At 40.4% G+C, this 22,250-nt stretch overlaps 1 protein-coding gene across 2 annotated transcripts in view; it reads left to right on the top strand.

Annotated features, from left to right (window-relative positions):
* The window catches only part of SCP2 (sterol carrier protein 2), a 123,202-nt gene that overhangs the window by 74,576 nt on the left and 26,376 nt on the right, over positions 1 to 22,250 (top strand). For both annotated transcript variants that reach the window (XM_004025815.5, XM_063698614.1), the window contains exon 12: positions 13,370 to 13,523. In XM_004025815.5, the coding sequence (XP_004025864.1) occupies positions 13,370 to 13,523 (154 nt within the window). The remainder of the gene's footprint in view (positions 1 to 13,369; positions 13,524 to 22,250) is intronic.

Raw genomic sequence — 22,250 nt, 5'->3', positions numbered from 1 at the left:
TACACTGTTCTAAGTACACTTCATGTACAAGTGCATTCAATTTTCATATAGATTTTTCTCTTTTACAAAAGAAGAAAATAGAGGCATGGAGAGTTTAAATGATTTGGACGAAGTCATCAAGCTAGAGAGTGGCAAAGCTAAGATTCAAACACAGGCTATGTATTCCTAGCGTCCAGGGTCTTAACCATTATACTGTTCTTCAGTGTCCTTTCCTCACTGGAAACGCCCATCTTCACGTGCTCTCTCAAATGCTATCCACCTTATGAAGCTTTTCCTGTTTCACTGATTCTTTCCATAGATTGAATTAATCTTTCCCTTTTCTGAACTCCTATACTTTCTCAGTACTTTTCTTTTGACATTTACGCTCATAGTATATATTATCATTATTTATAAGCTTTAAAAAAATCTTCCCTATTTAGGCCGGGCGCGGTGGCTCATGCCTGTAATCCCAGCACTTTGGGAGGCCAAGACAGGCGGATCATGAGGTCAGGAGATCGAGACCATCCTGGCTAACATGGTGAAACCCCATCTCTACTGAAAATACAAAAAATTAGCCGGGTGTGGTGGCAGGCGCCTGTAGTCCCAGCTACTGGGGAGGCTGAGGCAGGAGAATGGCGTGAACCTGGGAAGCGGCGGAGCTTGCAATGAGCCGAGATCATGTCACTGCACTCCAGCCTGGGTGACAGAGTGAGACTCCGTCTCAAAAAAAAAAAAAAAGAAAGAAAAAAGAAAAAAACATCTTCCCTATTTAAGAGCCTATGAAGTCAGGATTCATATTTCATTTGTCTCTCTACCTTGAACAGTGTGAAATACATTGCATATTTAAAGGGATAGTTGAATATATTATTGCTCCTTTAACATCTAGAACGTGGCATGGAGCAAAGGGAATACATTTGTTTAATGTGGGAAGAATTAGGATTATTAGGAAGAATTCATTGGAAGTTATATTTTGGCCGGATACAAGACAGAACTTTCTAACATGGCTTCTCAAAAATGGAATAGGTTGCCTCCTGAGAGCATGCATTTAGCTGTCAGGGAGGCTGTGCACAAAAAATACATGTAACAACTTGATAGGAATGTTGTAAGGAGAATTTTGCCCATCTGTTGGGCCTTAGATTTGATGAATTCATAGATCCTTTTCAATTCTATTATAAGATGCTCTGATCTCCTGTGCGAAGTAATTATTTCTTTTTCTGCATTCACATAGTTCTTGATGTTTTTAATGACACATATATTATTATTCTATCCTGTGATTTTTGTTTACATGTTTCAGTACTTTTAAAGGCATTATAAACTTCTTAGGTCTTAAGAATTTGGGTGAAAATGATGTGAGAAGAAGTGGAATTTTAACCAAGGGACCTAGCATTTTCAAATCAAACCATAGCTTAGCTCGTCTACTCTGTAAGAGGTTGCCAAAATAAATCCTAGGACGATGACTGGTAAGACCTAAATCCAATATAAGCTCTTAAAAAGCCAGCAAATCAGTAAGAGCTAATTAGCTTTTCACCAAAGTTTCTTTTTTACCTTTCATCATATCTTCCAGGCCACCCATCCTTATTTCCATTGCCCGAGTTTTGCATTTTTACCACTGCCATGTGAGGAGAGGTAAATTTTATCATTAAACTCTATCTGTGCCAGGACGAATGGAGCCCAGGAGATGGTGTCTACTCTAGATACCTGTTGCTAGCTAGAGATAACTAGGAGAAAGCCCTGAATTTCTATTTCTATTTCTTTTCTTTTTTTAATTTTTGAAACCAGGGTTTCGCTCTGTTGCTCTGGCTGGAGTACAGTGGCATGATCATGGCTCATTGTAGCCTCGATTTCTTGGGCTCAAATGATTCTCCTATCTCAGTCTCCCAAGTAGTTGGGACTACAGGCACGCACCTTCATACCTGGCTAATTTTTTACATTTTTGGTAGAGACGGGCTTTCGCCATGTTGCTTAGGCTGGTCTTGAACTCCTGGGCTAAAACGATCCGCCCATGTTGGCTTTCCAAAGTGCTGAGATTATAGGCATGAGCCATCATGCCTTCTTCTTTTTTTGAAATAGAGTCTTCCTCTGTTGCCCAGGCTGAAGTGCAGTGCAAACATGGTGCAAACATGCTTACTGCAGTCTCTACTTCCTGGGCTCAAGTGATCCTCCCACCTCAGTCTCCCAAGTAGCTGGGACCACAGGTGCACACCATCATGCCCAGCTAATTTTATTTTATTTTTTCTTTTGTAGAGATGGGGTCTCCCTATGCTTCCCAGGCTGGTCTCAAACTCCTGGGCTCAAGTGGTCCTCTCTCCTTGGCCTCCCCAAAAGCTGGGATTACAGGCGTGAGTCACCACACCCAGCCCCTTTTTCTTTCTTCACAATTTCACGGATAGAAGATTCATTGTTACTGTAGGTCTTAGCAACCTCAGCATGCCATTTTTTTCCCTTAAAGTTGGGAACTTCCACCTTTTCACTTAAAGGAAGCACTTGTATGCACATCTGAATCGCCACTTCACTCCTCTTGCGCTTTGGGGCCATCATTAAGTAAACTAAGGATGACTTGAACACGAGCACTGCAGTACCCATCACAGTCATTCTAATAACAAAGATAGCTACTAACTGACTAATGGGTGGGTAGGATGTACCACTTGGATATGCTGGGCAAAGGGATGATTCACATCCCAGGTGGGGTGGAGCTGAATGGTGCGAGATTTTATCATGCTACTCAGAACAGCATGCAACTTAACACTTATGAATTGTTTATTTCTGGCATTTTCTATTCAATATTTTTAGACTGTAATCGACTGAGGGTAACTGAAACTGTGGAAAGTGAAACCATGGATGTGAGGGCACTACTGTATTTTACTTTTTTTTGAAATATATTTTACATGTGATAGATAATTTTGTCAGGCCTCTGAGCCCAAGCTAAGCCATCATATCCCCTGTGACCTGCACGTATACATCCAGATGGCCTGAAGCAACTGAAGATCCACAAAAGAAGTGAAAATAGTCAGTTCCTGCCTTAACTGATGACATGCCACCATTGTGATCTGTTCCTGCCCCACTCTAACTGATCAAATGACTTTGTGACAATACATCCTCCCCACCCTTGCGATAACGTATTTTGTGATATTCACTGCCCTTGTGAATGTACTTTGTAGGGTATACCCTCCCCGCCCTTAAGAAGGTTCCAAGATGGCCGAATAGGAGCAGCTCCAGTCTACAGCTCCCAGTGTGAGTGACGCAGAAGATGGGTGATTTCTGCATTTCCAACTGAGGTACCAGGTTCATCTCACTGGGGCTTGTTGGACAGTGGGTGCAGTCCACGGAGTATGAGCTGAAGCAGGGCAGGGCATTGCCTCACCCGGGAAGTGCAGGAGGTTGGGGAATTCCCTTTCCTAGCCAAGGGAAGCCGTGACAGATGGTACCTGGAAAATTGGGACGCTCCCACCCTAATACTGCGCTTTTCCAATGGTCTTAGCAAATGGCACACCAGGAGATTATATCCCATGCATGGCTTGGAGGGTCCCACACCCATGGAGCCTCGCTCGCTGCTAGCACAGCAGTCTGAGATCAAACTGCAAGGTGACAGCGAGGCTTGGGGAGGGGCGTCCGCCATTGCTGAGGCTTGAGTAGGTAAACAAAGTGGCTGGGAAGCTTGAACTGGGTGGAGCCCATCGCAGCTCAACGAGGCCCGCCTGCCTCTGTAGACTCCACCTCTGGGGGCAGGGCATAGCTGAACAAAAGGCAGCAGAAACTTCTGCAGACTTAAACGTCCCTGTCTGAGAGCTTTGAAGAGAGTAGTGGTTCTCCCAGCATGGAGTTTGAGATCTGAGAATGAACAGATTGCCTTAAGTGGGTCCCTGACCCCCGAGTAGCCTAACTGGGAGACACCTCCCAGTAGGGGCTGACCAACACCTCATACAGCCAGGTGCCCCTCTGAGATGAAGCATCCAAGGGAAGGATCAGGCAGCAACATTTGCTGTTCTGCAATATTTGGTGTTCCGCAGTCTCCGCTGGTGATACCCAGGCAAACAGGGTCTGGAGTGGACCTCCAGCAAACTCCAACAGACCTGCAGCTGAGGGTCCTGACTGTTAGAAGGGAAATTAACAAACAGAAAGGACATTCACACCAAAACCCCATCTGTACATCACCATCATCAAAGACCAAAGGTAGATAAATCCACAAAGATGGGGAGAAACCAGAGCAGAAAAGCTGAAAATTCTAAAAATCAGAGTGCCTCTTCCCTCCAAAGGAGCACAGCTCCTCACCAGCAATGGAACAAATCTGGACACAGAGTGACTTTGATGAGTTGAGAGAAGAAGGCTTCAGACGATCGGTAATAACAAACTTCTCTGAGGTAAAGGAGGATGTTCGAACCCATCGCAAAGAAGCTAAAAACCTTGAAAAAAAGATTAGACAAATGGCTAACTAGAATAAACAGCATAGAGAAGACCTTAAATGACCTGACGGAGCTGAAAACCATGGCACAAGAACTATGTGACACATGCAGAAGCTTCAGTAGCCGATTTGATCAAGTGGAAGAAAGGGTATCAGTGATTGGAGATCAAATGAATGAAATGAAGTGAGAAGAGAAGTTTAGAGAAAAATGAATAAAAAGAAATGAACAAAGCCTCCAAGAAATACGGGACTATGTGAAAAGACCAAATCTACGTCTGATTGGTGTACCTGAAAGTGACGGGGAGAATGGAACCAAGTTGGAAAACACTCTTCAGGATATTATCCAGGAGAACTTCCCCAACCTAGCAAGGCAGGCCAACATTCAAATTCAGGAAATACAGAGAACGCCACAAAGATACTCCTCGAGAAGAGCAACTCCAAGACACGTAATTGTCAGATTCACTAAAGTTGAAATGAAGGAAAAAATATTAAGGGCAGCCACAGAGAAAGGTCGGGTTACCCACAAAGGGAAGCCCAACAGACTAACAGCGGATCTCTCAGCAGAAACTCTACAAGCCAGAAGAGAGTGGGAGCCAATATTCAACATTCTTAAATAAAAGAATTTTCAACCCAAAATTTCATATCCAGCCAAACTAAGCTTCATAAGTGAAGAAGAAATAAAATCCTTTACACACAAGCAAATGCTGAGAGATTTTGTCACCACCAGGCCTGCCTTACAAGAGCTCCTGAAGGAAGTACTAAACATGGAAAGGAACAACTGGTACCAGCCACTGAAAAAACATGCCAAATTGTAAAGATCATTGATGCTAGGAAGAAACTGCATCAACTAACGAGCAAAATAACCAGCTAACATCATAATGATAGGATCAAATTCACACATAACAATATTAACCTTAAATGTAAATGGGCTAAATGCTCCAATTAAAAGACACAGACTGGCAAATTGGATAAAGGGTCAAGACCCATCAGTGTGCTGTATTCAGGAGACCCATCTCACGTGCAGATACACACATAGGCTCAAAATAAAGGGATGGAGGAAGATCTACCAAGCAAATGGAAAACAAAAAAAAAGCAGGGGTTGCAATCCTAGTCTCTGATAAAACAGACTTTAAACCAACAAAGATCAAAAGAGACAAAGAAGGCCATTACATAATGGTAAAGGGATCAATTCAACAAGAAGAGATAACTATCCTAAATATATATTCACCCAATACAGGAGCACCCAGATTCATAAAGCAAGTCCTTAGAGACCTACAAAGAGAATTAGACTCCCACACAATAATAATGGGAGACTTTAACACCCCACTGTCAACATTAGATCAACGAGACAGAAAGTTAACAAGGATATCCAGGACTTGAACTCAGCTCTGCACCAAGTGGCATTAATAGACATCTACAGAACTCTCCACCCCAAATCAACAGAATATATATTCTTCTCAGCACCACATCACACTTATTCCAAAACTGACCATGTAGTTGGAAGTAAAGCACTCCTCAGCAAATGTAAAAGAACAGAAATTATAACAAACTGTCTCTCAGACCATAGTGCAATCAAACTAGAACTCAGGATTAAGAAACTCACTCAAAACCTCTCAACTACATGGAAACTGAACAGCCTGCTCCTGAATGACTACTGGGTACATAATGAAATGAAGGCAGAAATAAAGATGTTCTTTGAAACCAGTGAGAACAAAGACACAACATACCAGAATCTCTGGGACACATTTAAAGCAGTGTGTAGAGGGAAATTTATAGCACTAAATGCACACAAGAGAAAGCAGGAAAGATCTAAAATTGACACCCTAACATCACAATTAAAAGAACTAGAGAAGCAAGAGCAAACACATTCAAAAGCTAGCAGAAGGCAAGAAATAACTAAGATCAGAGCAGAACTGAAGGAGATAGAGACACAAAAAAACCCTTCAAAAAATCAATGAATCCAGGAGCTGGTTTTTTGAAGAGATCAACAAAATTGATAGACCACTAGCAAGACTAATACAGAAGAAAAGAGAGAAGAATCAAATAGATGCAATAAAAAATGATAAAGGGGATATCACCACCGATCCCACAGAAATACAAACTACCATCAGATAATACTATAAACACCTCTACTCAAATAAACTAGAAAATCTAGAAGAAATGGATAAATTCCTGGACACATACACCCTCCTAAGACTAAACGAGGAAGAAGTTGAATCCCTGAATAGACCAATAACAGGCTCTGAAATTGAGACAATAATTAATAGCCTACCAACCAAAAAAAGTCCAGGACCAGACAGATTCACAGCCGAATTCTACCAGAGGCACAAAGAGGAGCTGGTACCATTCCTTCTGAAACTATTCCAATCAATAGAAAAAGAGGGAATCCTCCCTAACTCAATTTATGAGGCCAGCATCATCCTGATACCAAAGCCTGGCAGAGACATAACAAAAAAAGAGAATTTTAGACCAATATCCCTGATGAACATTGATGTAAAAGTCCTCAATAAAATACTGGCAAACCAAATCCAGCAACACATCAAAAAGCTTATCCACCACAATCGAGTTGGCTTCATCCCTGGGATTCAAGGCTGGTTCAACATATGCAAATCAATAAATGTAATCCATCATATAAACAGAACCAAACACAAAAACCACATGATTATCTCAATAGATGCAGAAAAGGCCTTTGACAAAATTCAACAGCCCTTCATGCTAAAAACTCTCAATAAACTAGGTATTGATGGGACGTATCTCAAAATAATAAGAGCTATTTATGACAAACCCACAGCCAATATCATACTGAATGGGCAAAAACTGGAAGCATTCCCTTTGCAAGCTGGCACAAGACAGGAATGCCCTCTCTCACCACTCCTATTCAACATAGTGTTGGAAGTTCTGGCCAGGGCAATCAGGTAGGAGAAAGAAATAAAGGGTATTCAATTCGGAAAAGAGGAAGTCAAATTGTCTCTGTTTGCAGATGACATGATTGTATATTTAGCAGACCCCATCGTCTTAGCCCAAAATCTCCTTAAGCTGATAAGCAACTTCAGCAAAGTCTCAGGGTACAAAATCAATGTGCAAAAATCACAAGCATTCCTATACACCAATAACAAACAGCCAAATCATGAGTGAACTCCCATTCACAATTGCTTCAAAGAGAATAAAATACCTAGGAATCCAACTTACAAGGGGTGTGAAGGACCCCCTTCAAGGAGAACTACAAACCACTGCTCAACGAAATAAAAGAGGACAAAAACAAATGGAAGAACATTCCTTGCTCATGGGTAGGAAGAATGAATATCGTGAAAATGGCCATACTGCCCAAGGTAATTTATAGATTCAGTGCCATCCCCATCAAGTTACCAATGACGTTCTTCACAGAATTGGAAAAAACTACTTTAAAGTTCATATGAAACCAAAAAAGAGGCCGCATCGCCAAGACAATCCTAAGCCAAAAGAACAAAGCTGGAGGCATCACGCTACCTGACTTCAAACTATACTACAAGGCTACAGTAACCAAAACAGCATGGTACTGGTATCAAAACAGAGATATAGACCAATGGAACAGAACAGAGCCCTCAGAAATAATACCACACATCTACAACCATCTGATCTTTGACAAACCTGACAAAAACAAGAAATGGGGGAAGGATTCCCTATTTAGTAAACGGTGCTGGGAAAACTGGCTAGCCATATGTAGAAAGCTGAAACTGGATCCCTTCTTTACACCTTATACAAAAATTAATTCAAGATGGATTGAAGACTTAAATGTTAGACCTAAAACCATAAAAACCCTAGAAGAAAACCTAGGCAATACCATTCAGGCCATAGGCATGGGCAAGGACTTCATGACTAAAACACCAAAAGCAATGGCAACAAAAGCCAAAATTGACAAATGGGATCTAATTAAACTGAAGAGCTTCTGCACAGCAAAAGAAACTACCATCAGAGTACACAGGCAACCTACAGAATGGGAGAAAATTTTTGAAATCTACCTATCTGAGAAAGGGCTAATATCCAGAATCTACAAAGAACTTAAACAAATTTACAAGAAAAAATCAAACAACCCCATCAAAAAGCGGGAGAAGGAGATGAACAGACACTCCTCAAAAGAAGATATTTATGCAGCCAACAGACACATGAAAAAATGCTCGTCATCACTGGCCATCAGAGAAATGCAAATCAAAACCACAATGAGATACCATCTCACACCAATTAGAATGGTGATCATTAAAAAGTCAGGAAACAACAGGTGCTGGAGAGGATGTGGAGAACTAGGAACACTTTTACACTGTTGGTGGGACTGTAAACTAGTTCAACCATTGTGGAAGACAGTGTGGCGATTCCTCAGGGATCTAGAACTAGAAATAGCATTTGACCCAGCCATCCCATTACTGGGTATATACCCAAAGGATTATAAATCATGCTGCTATAAAGACACATGCACACGTATGTTTATTGCGGCACTATTCACAATAGCAAAGACTTGGAACCAACCCAAATGTCCATCAATGACATAGTGGATTAAGAAAATGTGGCACATATACACCACGGAATACTATGCAGCCATAAAAAAGGATGAGTTCATGTCCTTTGTAGGGACATGGATGAAGCTGGAAACCATCATTCTGAGCAAACTGTCGAAAGGACAGAAAACCAAACACCACATGTTCTCACTCATAGGTGGGAATTGAACAATGAGAACACTTGGACACATGGTGGGGAACATCACACACTGGGGTCTGTCATTGGGTGGGGGAAGGGAGAAGGGATAGCATTAGGAGATATACCTAATATAAATGACGAGTTAATGGGTGCAGCACACCAACATGGCACATGTATACATATGTAACAAAGCTGCACATTGTGCACATGGACCCTAGAACTTAAAGTATAATGATAAAAAAAGGTACTTTGTAGTATTCTCCCTGCCCTTGAGAATGTACTTTGTGAGATTCACCCCCTGCCCACAAAAAATTGCTCCTAACTCCACCACCTCTCCCAAAACCTATAAGAACTAATGATAATCCCACCACCCTTTGCTGACTCCTTTTTCAGACTCAGCCCGCCTGCACCCAGGTGAAATAAACAGCCTTGTTGCTCACACAAAGCCTATTGGGTGGTCTCTTCACATGGAAGCGCGTGACAAATTTTATATCTTTTGGAGAGAAAAACTGCTCTATTATAAATATACATTCTTCAGTGTATGCTGAGTCTATGAAAACTTTTTGCTGTTTGAAGCTCAACAAGCCTTTTCTTCCTCAAAAATTCAGGCTCTGATAGTAGAAAACGATGCTTTTTAATGTTGTTTTTGGAAAAGCATTTAAATGTCTAATTTGAAACTAAAGCCGAATTATGACTTTATTGTACTTGGCTGTCTTGATAGTATAGGAAGGCTTATAGGTTCAAGGAGAAGGAAGAAAAGACCTCAGAGAATAACTCAAAATGTTATCTCCTATAGCTTTTCCATTCTATGTCTATTCATAGCACTTAACGTCCTTATCTTTGTTAGCACTTTGCATTTACATTGCACTGTGAATCCTCTGTTATCTTTAACATTTGGTAGAGTGCTTGATACGTGTTCGAATGGTTTATTTTTAGAAGCAACCAGATTGTATACCCTTATGTATGTAGCTGAGTCCTAGGTCAGTTACTTTCATGTAAAAAGGTTGACCAACATCTTGTTAGGAAATGTTTGTAGCAAGATGATGTTTTGTAACCAGTTGGTTGGAAGTACAGGTGGCCTGGACTTGCATTTGGCATCTGAAGTATGAACAGCCTGGTGGGACTCAGCCCTCAACCCATGGGATCTGACACTATCTCCAGGTAAATAGTGTTAGAGTTGAAATGAATTACAGAATACCTCATCGGTGTCTGTAAAAGAATCGATTTGCTATTTGGGGGAAGCCCTCACCTTCCCGACATCTACTCACAGAAGTGTGCTGTGAGTATGTTGAGTAGAGAGGAAAAACAGCTTGCTTTTTCTATTTACATCTAGCTTTTAATTTACATCACCATTAGGGCTTAGAAAACAATACACCAAAATAAAAGCCTCAGAAGCAAAAATTTTTCTCTGGCCTTCTCCTGGCCTCCTGTCTCTCAGTCCCATTCTCCCCACCAAGGCCAGCCGTAGAAACTAGAATCCCTCTTCCTCAAGGCAGATCATGAAAGCCATAACCCCTTTTCCCCAAAGCCAGTCATAAAACCTAGAATACTACTATAACTTCCCTTCACCTTTCTGTGTAAAAACTAGCCATAAAGAAATTATCTGACCTATCTTGTTTGACTGGGGGTCATAAGACCCCCATTCCAGAAAGGGACCTGCCCCACGCCCAGAAGGAAGGAATGCATGCTCAGAGAGGCCAAGAAGAACCTAGATGGACAGGCCTGGCTGGGTTTCCCCACTCAGTCTATTAGCATTAGATCATATGCTTTTTGTCCAGTCATATTTCTATAGGGCTGTTCCATACTTTGTTGAACTTAAGCATAAAATGGACAACTTCACCTGTATCTTTGGGTCTTTATTCTGAATGCTCCTATGTATACATGTTAAATAAATTTGTATACCCTTTCTCTAATTAATCTGACTTTTACAAGTTGATTTTTCAGGAAACCTTCAGAGGGCCAAGGAGCATTTGCTCCCTTTGCCCCTCTCTACATAACCATTCCCCAGTTATTTCACTTCTAGATTATCTAGTTTTTCACTGTTATAACAGTATGATGAACAGATAGCTTTGTGTGTAAAACTTTCCCTACATTTGATTATTTCCATGGAATGGTTTTGAAGGCATTTTAAAGATTCTTCATAACTTTGTACATTGCTTTCCAAAAAGGTTGTCCTGGTTTAAACTTTGACCAGTTCTGTATAGAGGTGGCTATCTTGCCGTAGTTTCCCCTGCATTGATTATTCCCATTTTTAAATATTCTTACCAACTTGATTGGTGTAAAATGGTATCTATTTGATTTTTATCAATGGCGAGATTGAGTATTTTCTCAAATAGTTGTAAATTGCATCTGTTCTTTTGTGAAGACAACTAGCAGCATATCTAAGACCAGTTTGAATATTTTTTGTCTTTTTTGTCTTACATATTCATTTATAAAGGCAGATTTCCAGTAAAACTGATTGCCCCCAAGTTTGGGTATAACAGAGTCATTTCACTTTGACCTTCCTCATTACTTTCTAAAATGTTCACAGTTCAAAAAGTTATTACCAGTTGTGGAGCTACCTTTTTTTTTTTTTTTTTTTTTGAGACAGGGTCTCGCCCTATAATCTTGCCCTGCTGGAGTGCAGTGGCATGATTATAGCTCACTGCAGCCTTGACTTCCTGGGCTCAGGCCGTCCTCCTTCCTCAGCCTCTTGAGTAGCTAGGGCTACAGACATGTGTCCCCATGCCTGGCTGATTTAAAAAAATTTTATTTTTAGGCCGGGTGCGGTGGCTCATGCCTGTAATCCCAGCACTTGGGGAGGCCAAGGTGGGCAGATCACGAGGTCAGGAGTTCAAGACCAGCCTGGCGAATATAGTGAAACCCCGTCTCTACTAAAAAAAAAAAAAAAAAAAAAATTAGCTGGGAGTGGTGGCGCATGCCTGGAGTCCCAGCTACTTGGGAGGCTGAGGCAGGAGAATCGCTGGAACCTGGGAGGTGGAGGTTGCAGTGAGCCAAGATCGTGCCACTGCACTCTATCCTGGGCAACAGAGCAAGACTCTGTCTCAAACATAAATAAATAAATAAAATAAATTTATTTTTAGTAGAGATGAGGTCTTGCTATGTTGTCCACGCTGGGAGCTACCTATTTTTAAATAGTGTTTAAGATACATGGTCTGTAAATATATAGACACTGCTTAGAAATGAAAAGCAGCAGTTAAATTTCTTGGGGAAGTTGGGGTTTATACAGGAAATTGTCACAGGTACTCAGGAATTGGAAGTTGTGGCTGGGGATGTGCATGGAAGAATAGGCACTGTAAGTAGTAGACCTGCAGACCAGTCTGCCCTGATAGAACATTCTTTTTTTTTTTTTTTTTGAGACGGAGTCTTGCTCTGTCACCCAGGCTGGAGTGCAGTGGCCCGATCTGCAAGCTCTGCCTCCCGGGTTCATGCCATTCTCCTGGCTCAGCCTCCCTAGTAGCTGGGACTAGAGGCACCTGCCACCACGCCTGGCTAATTTTTTTGTGTGTGTGTATTTTTAGTAGAGACGGGGTTTCACCGTGTTAGCCAGGATGGTCTTGATCTCCTGACCTCGTGATCTGCCCTCCTCGGCCTCCCAAAGTGCTGGGATTACAGGCGTGAGCCACCGCGCCCGGCCCTGATAGAACATTCTTAACCCAGCTCTCCTTCAATAGCTGGTCCGATAGAAAGGCAAACAAATGTACATCTGGAGTCATGGGTTCTAACCTTACCTCTGAAATTAGCCTGCTTTGTAACCATTCACAGATTAACCTTTCTGTTTCTCAGTGTTTACATCAGTAAGTTCCTTTCAGCTCTAAACATCTTTGATTTTATTATTCAGGGGACAGAATGTTATCCTTTTGAATCCAGAACCTTTCTTGTGAGTAGCTGTGAATAGGTCTGGAAAACAACTCATTCTTGTTGGGAACTACTTGGAGGAAAATAATAGGAAAAATTTCCCATACCAGCTAAACTTTTTAGGGAATGTGAACTTCCAAATCCTTGTTTATTTTCTTTTAATACATTAAAAATGGTAAAATTAAATTATTTTTATGCCATTTTCCCTGGACTAGAGAATTGTAGATTCGGTGTTTTCTCTTTCAACATGCCAGAAAACGACAGGTTAAGTTGAAAGAGTGCAGGCAAGAAATTTAGAGAGAAAATAACTAGCTGCAAAACCCTTCAGTGTTTTAAGAGAAGTTACTATTTACACAAACGTGGCCTCGGCTTAATCAAATGATTTAATTTAAAGTCACAAACATCCCTTTTCTGGCTTGAGAAAGCTGGTGGAAGCAGCTCAGTGCTCTGTGTTCGATTTGTTAGGTCTTGCTCAGTGTGCAGAACTCTGCTGGCAGCTGAGAGGGGAAGCCGGAAAGAGGCAAGTTCCTGGTGCAAAGGTGGCTCTGCAGCATAATTTAGGCATTGGAGGAGCTGTGGTTGTAACAATCTACAAGATGGGTTTTCCGGAAGCCGCCAGGTGAGTGACATTCTGAGTTTTGTGTGTCAATTAATCCTTCTGACTTTTCACAGTTGATGATATTTTACATGTAAAAATTTCTTATTTTATTGTCTTAGTATTTAAGGAAAAGTATCTCATTACATTGTTTTAAGAACATGGCTTTAAAAGTGGCCATCAGGTTTTTAATTTAACCAACTTTAGGTGAATTCTGTTGTAAAAGGACCCAGGATAGTCACGAGAGTACTGAACTAGAAGCCTGAGCTAGCTGGATATGGGTCTCGGCCCTAGCAACCTAAGTTATTTAGGCAGGTCTCCTCATGGCCTTCCAGGCTTCTGAGGTGGTTTAGGGAGTCACTAAATGTGCTGACTGGATCTTTGCAAATTTGTATTTCCGAGTCCAGCTAATAAGCCCTCGTTGATGCTAGAATTCTTTTTGTCTCTTGCTGACTTTCTTCCTCTCCTTCAACTGCCCATGCTCCTCAATTTGCAGGCACTTTCTTTCCCATCCCACTCAGGATCCCTCAACTCCCTTGCTCATCTCTCAGAGAAGTGTTCCTCCCCAGAGGAGAAAAGCGCCCCTCCTGTCAAAGGCTCAGCTTTCCTTGTTCCATGCTTTTGTTTCCAGTCACTTTCTGTAACTTGGTTATCTTTCCATTGACTCCTTTCCCTCTGTCAGCATACATGTTCAGGTCTTCCCTTAGATCTCTTTTTCTCCTTGCCTTAATTGTTGTTGTTCATGATGAGCCTTTTATGTTGAGCCACCTTTATTTTTCCAAGCCGGAATACCTCACAGTCTAATTTTTACCTCACCACTGAGGTCAGTGTCAGGTAAGGCCACCAGGATCTAAATGAAATTGAATAACTTTGTCTTTATTTTCCCTATTTACTCTCTTTAACCCGACTGTAGCTTTTGACATTAGTTGGCTCCCTTTTTTCTTTTGAAATTCTTGGTAATTATTTAATCATTTATTCACACTTTTTTGTTTCTCCAACAAAGGATATGAGACACACTTCTTTTCTTTTATTATTATACTTTAAGTTGTAGGGTTCATGTACACAACGTGCAGGTTTGTTACATATGTATACATGGAGACACACTTCTTTTACTGAGTCTATTTTATTCTTCGGTAAGCTCTTGGATCTCTTCTCTTGTCCTCTCCTCTTTCTCTGCCCAGAATATAATTTCTGTTGTAAAACTTATAATTTAAAGCCCGTCTCAAATACCATCTCTTTTTGAATATCCACAGCACTTTGTATGTTTTTGGGTACTATCTAGTTGGTTTGGTTGCACTGTATCCAGTTTTTAATTCCCTTTATTATATGAAATCCTTGAGGCCTAAGACTGTGACTTACATCTCTTGTTCCTAGAGTCTCTCATATGTTTATTGAATGGGAATAGAAGGTATTGAATCTTAAGTTTTTGTGGGGTTTTTTTCTTTTTTGAGGCAGAGTCTTGTATGATCCTCTAAATATATGGGGAAGGCAACATACTTTTTTCAAAATGCTGTAGAAGCTCAGAGGAAGAAATTATTATGAAGAAAGTAAATTTGAACTGAGATGACTAGGATTGCCCAACAGAAGTATAGGGGAAGGGCATTCCAAGTCTGTACATAGGTATAGAAATTTGAAAATACAAGGAGGTTTGACAAGTCGTTGTGCTGTGTGGGTACAGAGTAGATTATTTTGTGTGTGCCTGGGTAGAGGGACAAAGTGGGATTATGGTTTTGAAATGATTCAGATGCAATGCTCAGGAGTTTGGAATTTATCCTATAGAATATGGAAAGATATTCTTTAGCAAAAGATCATGTGACTATATTACACATTAGGTAGATCAGTCTGACATTACTTTGAGCTGGTGGTGGAGAGACCAGAGGCCAGGAATGCTTAGGAAGCTGTTGTAGGAGTGTGGAGGAGAAATGTTTAGTGTTGCAACACAGGCTGTGAACAATGAAGAGGAGAGGTCACATTTAAGGGCTGTGAACAACTACATTTGATTCACAATTAAACTTTAATTTAGACCAGTTTTGAACATGAATATCAACTTTGTATTATAACATCCTATTCATTTTACGTAAGAGAGGAGCTTTTGTGCTACAGACTGAGAATAGGTATGTATTCTATATTCTGTTAAATAAAACCCCCTTTTAAAGCCCAACTTTGTTTTGTATTTCTTTTTTTAAAATTAAGGTATAATTTACATACAGTAAAATTCATTGTTTGTGTTATATTTCCACAAGTTTTGATGAACATACAGTCGTATTACTACCACCATAATCAAAATATAAAATAGTTTTATTGCCCAAAAATGCTCCTTGTGCACCTGTGTAGTCAACCCTTCTCCTTCTCTTCTAGCCTCTGGCAACCACTGATCTGTTTTCCACCCCTGTAGTATTCCTTTTTGCAGAGTGTCATGTGAATGGAATCAAAAAGCCTTTGAGTCTGGCTTCTTTCACTTAGTATTACACATTTTAAAATTCATCCACGTTATTGTGTGTATCAGTAATTTTTCCCCTTTTATTGCTCAATAATATTCCATAGTATGGAAGTGTTAGTTGCTTACCCATTCTTTGGTTGAGGCATATTTGGATTATTCCCATTTTCTTTTTAATGGAAAACTAAGTTAGCTTGAAAGTTTAACCCAGTGGGTACTATTTGAAGATCCTAAGTCATATAAGAAGTTAAATTAGAAGTAAAAATTGTTTCTATATAATGATTACAACTGTATGCATGCCCATAAATAAAGACAACAAGAAGCAATACAGAAAAATGGATAGAGAAAAATTGTCGGAGTAGTAGCATTGCAGGTGATTAACTTGTTCATATTTTCTTTTCTTTTTTTTTTTTTTTTGAGACAGAGTTTGGCTCTTGTCACCCAGGCTGCAGTGCAATGGCACAATCTCGGCTCACTGCAACCTCCGCCTCCCAGGTACAAGTGATTCTCTTGCCTCAGCCTCCCAAGTAGCTGGGATTACAGGTGCTCACTACCACGCCCGGCTTATTTTTGTATTTGTAGTAAAGACAGGGTTTCACCATGTTGGCCAGGCTGGTCTTGAACTCCTGACCTCAGGTAATCCACCTGCCTCTGCCTCCCAAAGTGCTGAGATTACAGGCGTGGACCATTGCGCCTGGCCTGAATTTCTTTTTCAATTAGAACCTGTTAGGTAGTTACAAACAAACAGGAAAAAATTCTAAGAATAATGCAAGGAACTCCCTTATACCTTCTACCTAGATTTACCAATTGTTGACATTTTGCCCATTTGCTTTATCATTTTTCCTCTACATATATTTATATCTGTATACATTTTTTTCTTAACTATCTGAGAGAAAGGTGGAGTTGTTATGCTTCTTTATCCCTAAATATTTCAGTGTGTAATTGTAGAAACAATGATATTCTTTTGCTTAACCACAGTAGTTATAAAACTCAAGAAACTTAACAGGGTTGGGCGTGGTATCTCATGCCTGTAATCCCAGCACTTTGGGAGGCTGAGGCGAGTGGATGGCTTGCGGTCAGGAGTTTGAGACCAGCCTGGACAACATGGTGAAACCCCCTCTCTACTAAAAATCAAAAATTAGCCAGGCATGGTAGCACATGCCTGTAGTCCCAGCTACTCAGGAGGCTGTGGCATGAGAATCGCTTGAGCCTGGGAGGCAGAGGTTGGGGTGAGCTGAGATCACGCCACTGAACTCCAGCCTGGGCAACAGAGCAAGACTCTGTTTCAAAAAAAAAAAAAAAAAAAAAGAAAAAAGAAAAACATGGATACAATACTATGAACTCATTCAAATAACAGAGTCACAGTTCAACAACTGTCCCAATAATATATTTATAAAATATACTCTAAACTTTATTTTTTCTCCCTGTCAGGAGAAATCCCTAAAAATGCATTTAGCTGTCATGTCTCTTTAGTTTCCTTTAATGTGAAATGATCCCTCAGACTTTCTTTGTATTTCTTGACCATGATGTTTTTGAAGAGTACAAGTATATTCTTTAATAGTAGAATGTTTCTCAGTTTGCAATTGCCTAATGTTTCCCCAAATTAGATTCAGATTATACATTTTTTGCAGCATGAAATTAAGTTGTGTCCTTCTAGGTGCATCATATCTGGAGTTGCATGAGGTTGTTTAACCCATATTGGTGTTGTTAGCTTTAATCACTTAATGTGGCATCTACCATGTTTTCCTCTGAAAAGTTGCTGTTCTTTTCTTTGTAATTAATAAGTAATTTGTAGCAAGATGCTTTGAGATGATACCATTTTTTCTATACTTATTAACTGGCATTATTCTGTAAAGAAGAGCTTTCCCTTGTCTTCCATTTCAAAATTTATTCATATATTTATGTATGTATGCATACAAACTCATGAATTCTTATTGTATTCACTGGGTTATAGTAAAGTGGTATCAATTATTTTGATTTTCAAAATGCCCCTGATTTGGCCAGTGGGAACCTGATCAAGTTGATTCATTTTTCCCTATGATTCCTTTTAGTAGTTCCTTACTTTCTGGCACAAGAAGATATTCCAGGCTCGTCCTGTGCTTTCCATGCCTCAGCCCTAGGATCAGTCATTTCTCTGAGTCCTCGTTCCTTTTAGTAGAGAATGGTATATGGAAACCACAAATGGCTGTTAGCTGTGTGCTTGTTATTATTACTTCTAGGCTTTTTCAGTAAGCGCAGTAGCACACACAGCCATTACTTTAGTTTTGTTTTAAAACAGATATTTAAGGAATGCACGCAATAATCTTAATGTGATGTATGTCTGTTTCCATACCCATGTAGCCACCAGTTTGTTAGCAGTTAGAATGAGGAATTTATAAAACTAGTTAAATGTCACTTGTATGTGACAACTTTTTAAATTTTATAGACTAGAGTTACTGGAGACAGATTTTTGTTTTTTTGAGACGGAGTCTCCCTCTGTCATCTAGGCTGGAGTGCAGTGGCACATTCTCGGCTCACTGCAACTTCCACCTCCTGGGTTCATGCAATTCTTGTGCCTCAGCCTCCTGAGTAGCTGGGATTACAGGTGCGTGCCACCATGCCTGGCTAATTTTTGTATTTTTAGTAGAGACGGAGTTTTGCCATGTTGTCCAGGCTGGTCTTGAACTCCTGAACTGAAGTGATCCTCTCACCTTGGCCTCCCAAAGTGCTGGGATTACAGGCATGAGCCACCGAGCTCGGGCTTTTTCTTTCCTTTTCTTTTTCTTTTTTTTTTTTTTTTTGGGACAGAGTCTTGCCTTGTCACCCAGGCTGGAGTGCAGCGGTATGATCTCATCTCACTACAACCTCTGCCTCCTGGGTTCAAGTGATTCTTGTGCCTCAGACTCCCAAGTAGCTGGGACTACAGTCATAGGCCACCAGGCCCAGCTAATTTTTGTATTTTTAGTAGAGACGGTGTTTTGCCATTTTTTCCAGGCTGGTCTTGAACTCCTGGCCTCATGTGATCCACCTGCCTTGGACTCCCAAAGTGCTGGGATTACAGGCATGAGCCACCATGCCCGGCCTCATCAACCATTTTTTAAAAATTATTTCAGATAACTTTATTAAGACCTAATTCACATGGCCATAATTCACGCATTTTAAGTGTACGTTCAGTGGTTTTTAGCATATCACAAAGTTGTGCAGTCATTACTGCAATTAATCTTAGAACATTTTCGTCACCTCAAGAGAAAGTGTGTACCCATTAGTAATCCCTCCTTCTTGCAGTCTCTGGCAAACACTAACCTACTTTCTGTCTCTATGGATTTGCCTGTTATGGACGTTGTATGTAAATGAAATCATACATTGTATGGCCTTTGGTGACTGGCTTCTTTCATTTAGCATAATGTTGTCAAGATTCATCCATGTTGTGGCATATATCAGTACTTGATTCCTTTATATGGCTGAAGGTTCCCATTTCTCCACATTCTGTCATTACTTCTTGTTACCTATCTTTTTAGTGTTAGCCATCCTAGTGGTATTTCATTGTGCTTTGCATTTACCTGATGGCTATTGATGATCAGCATCTTTTCATGTTTATTGGCTATATGCATATCTTCTTTGGAGAAAAGCCTATTCAGATCCTTTGGCATTTGAAAATTGGGGTCTTTGTATTTTAATTATTGAGTTGTAAGAGCTCTTTCACAATCACTTTTTGAGGGCCTGGTATGTGCCAGGACCACACTAGGTGTTTCACATGTACTTCTTTGTTTAATCCTCATAAAAATCCCACACATTAGGTATTTCTGTTTATAGATGAGATTGATGATCAGAGTTAAAATAACTTATCTAAGGAGAGAGAGCCTTGAGTGGTAGGAATCAAGGTTCTAGCTGAGTGCGGTGCTTCTGTTTTCCTGGCTACTCTGTGCTCTCAGTCTTTGACATTGTTGTAGCAGAGCCTGTTTTAGGCCTTAGAATGAAAATTTTCAAGAATCATGGAGGGAATTCATATGCTGAGTAGGATATTTGCTGGTTTTTATCTTCAAGTTTCCTTTCAATGTTTATATACTAGATTTATTCCAGGAAACATATATAAACCAAATTAAAAAAAATAAAACCAATTGGAATTTAGTTTCTGATAAAAGAACTTTTTATGTAAAGAAATCATGAGGAACATCCTTTTGTGAATGTGAATACTCTCTGAGTTTAAGTTGATATATTCAGTTTTCTTAGAGCAGGGCACATATATAAATTTTAAGGAATGAGGGGTTTTCAGAAAGCATTGATAAAAGTTTACATATTAACTTTTAATCTGGATGAAAAGTTGGTTCATCACTAACTTCATGAGCTTTTCAAAACAAGCAAGATAAAAGACACACCTGTGACCTTTGGGAACATGCAAGACGTGGCAAGTTTGGAAAAGGGCACAATGATGATTAAAAGTAACTGAAAAATTGGACCAATGAAATGAAATTGGCTTGTGGAGAACTAGCTGTGGCTACTTGATTTTAGGTCACATATTCAGACTTTTGACCAAGACGATATAGTGTACCATAGATAATTCTGCTCTGAATGGAACATGAAGGAATTAGGAGTTAGGCAAGGGAGAATTCAGGGTAACTTCAGTTCCATTCAGTCACTATTCACTAAATGCCTATGATTTGCTGGGAACTGGCAATACAGAGATTTTTTTTAAAGAAAAGGTATGGTATCTGCTCTTAAGCCGTTAACATTTAGTAGGGTTTCACAGAAAAGGAGTTTCCTGAAAGGGCTGGGTCTCGAAGGGAGAAATGGAGTTTGCTAAGATGGAGGTATTCTGGACCCAGGGAGCAGCAGTGGCAAAGGCATAGAGGTGTGAGGTGGCATTCTGTGCAACGAGGACTGCACAGAGTCTGCTTGCTGGAGCTAAGGTTCCATTCCCTGTTCATATATTAATATGATTCCTCTAGTAGGCTCTCTTTTCAATTTAGACTCTCCACACCCTTCCTTTCACCCTCACTCTCTGCTGATTACTTTGCCTTATACTTTGTTGAGAAATAGAAGCCATTAAACCCAAACTTCCTCAACTTCCATCCAAGACCTACAGACCCACTACATGAGAATTACACCCATCTGATCCTCTTTCTTCGCTTGAGTCTCCTCGTCCTGTCACAGGCCACAAGATTTTTCTCCTTCCATCTCCTTTTTCCAGGTTCCTTACCATCATCAGGCATACCTGTTCTGATTTGTTCATCTGAAAATGAAACCCAGCCTTTTTGAAAATCTGACATGCTACAAGATGGATGATCCTTGAGAACATCATGCCAAGCGATATGTCAGTCACAAAAAGACAAATACTATGTGATTCCACTTAGAATCATAGTACCTAGAGGTACCTAGTGTATTCAAAATTATAGAGACAGAAAGTAGAATGGTGGTAGCCAGGGGTTGGAAGCAGGGGGAAGTGAGGAGTTACTCTTTAATGGGTAGAGTTTCAGTTTTGCAAGATGAAAAGAGTTATGGAGATGAAAGGTGATGATGGTTGCACAACATTATGACTGTATTTAATACTACTAAACTGAACACTTAAATATGGTTAGGATGGTAAATTTTATGTGTATTTTAACATAATAATCGGAAAATAAAATATTTTTTAAAAGTTATAGGACTCTCATATGCCCGCATCCAGAAGGAAATGCTACATTTCTTTCTTTCTTTTTTTTTTTTTTTTGAGATGGAGTCTTACTCTGTTGCCCAGGCTGGAGTGCAGTGGCATGATCTCTGCTCACTGCAACTTTTGTCTCCTGGGTTCAAGCGAATTCTCCTGCCTCAGACTCCTGAGTAGCTGAGTTTACAGGTGCGCACCACAATGCCTGGCTAATTTTTGTATTTTTAGTAGAGACGGGGTTTCACTATGTTGGCCAGGCTGGTCTCGAACTCCTGACCTCAGGTGATCCACCTGCCTCGGCCTCCCAAAGTGCTGGGATTACAGGTTTGAGCTACCACGCCTGCCCAGAAATGCTACATTTCTTTAAGAGATTAGTGAAAATAAAGATGTCATCTTTATCCCCTCCACCAAAAAAACCCCACAACTCTTCCTTGATACCACCACATTCCTCTCCAGAAACCACCTCATTTTACTGTTCCACTAAAACTAATGTCTCAAAAGAGCCACGCTGTGTCTATTTCCCTCTTCTATTCACTCTTCAATTCACTATAATCTGACTTCCACCCTCCACTGAAAACTGCTTTTGTCAAGGTCAGGTCATCTGTACTCTCCATGTGCACATCTAGTGGATACTTGACCTTGTGGCAGCATTTGACAGTTTGCCCCTCCCTCCTGGAATCTTGCTCCCGGC

The sequence above is a fragment of the Gorilla gorilla genome, chromosome 1 (assembly GCF_029281585.2).
Source record: "Gorilla gorilla gorilla isolate KB3781 chromosome 1, NHGRI_mGorGor1-v2.1_pri, whole genome shotgun sequence".
NCBI lineage: Eukaryota > Metazoa > Chordata > Mammalia > Primates > Hominidae > Gorilla > Gorilla gorilla.
Note: the sequence above shows the minus strand (reverse complement) of the source record. Positions and strands in the feature narration are given on the sequence as shown.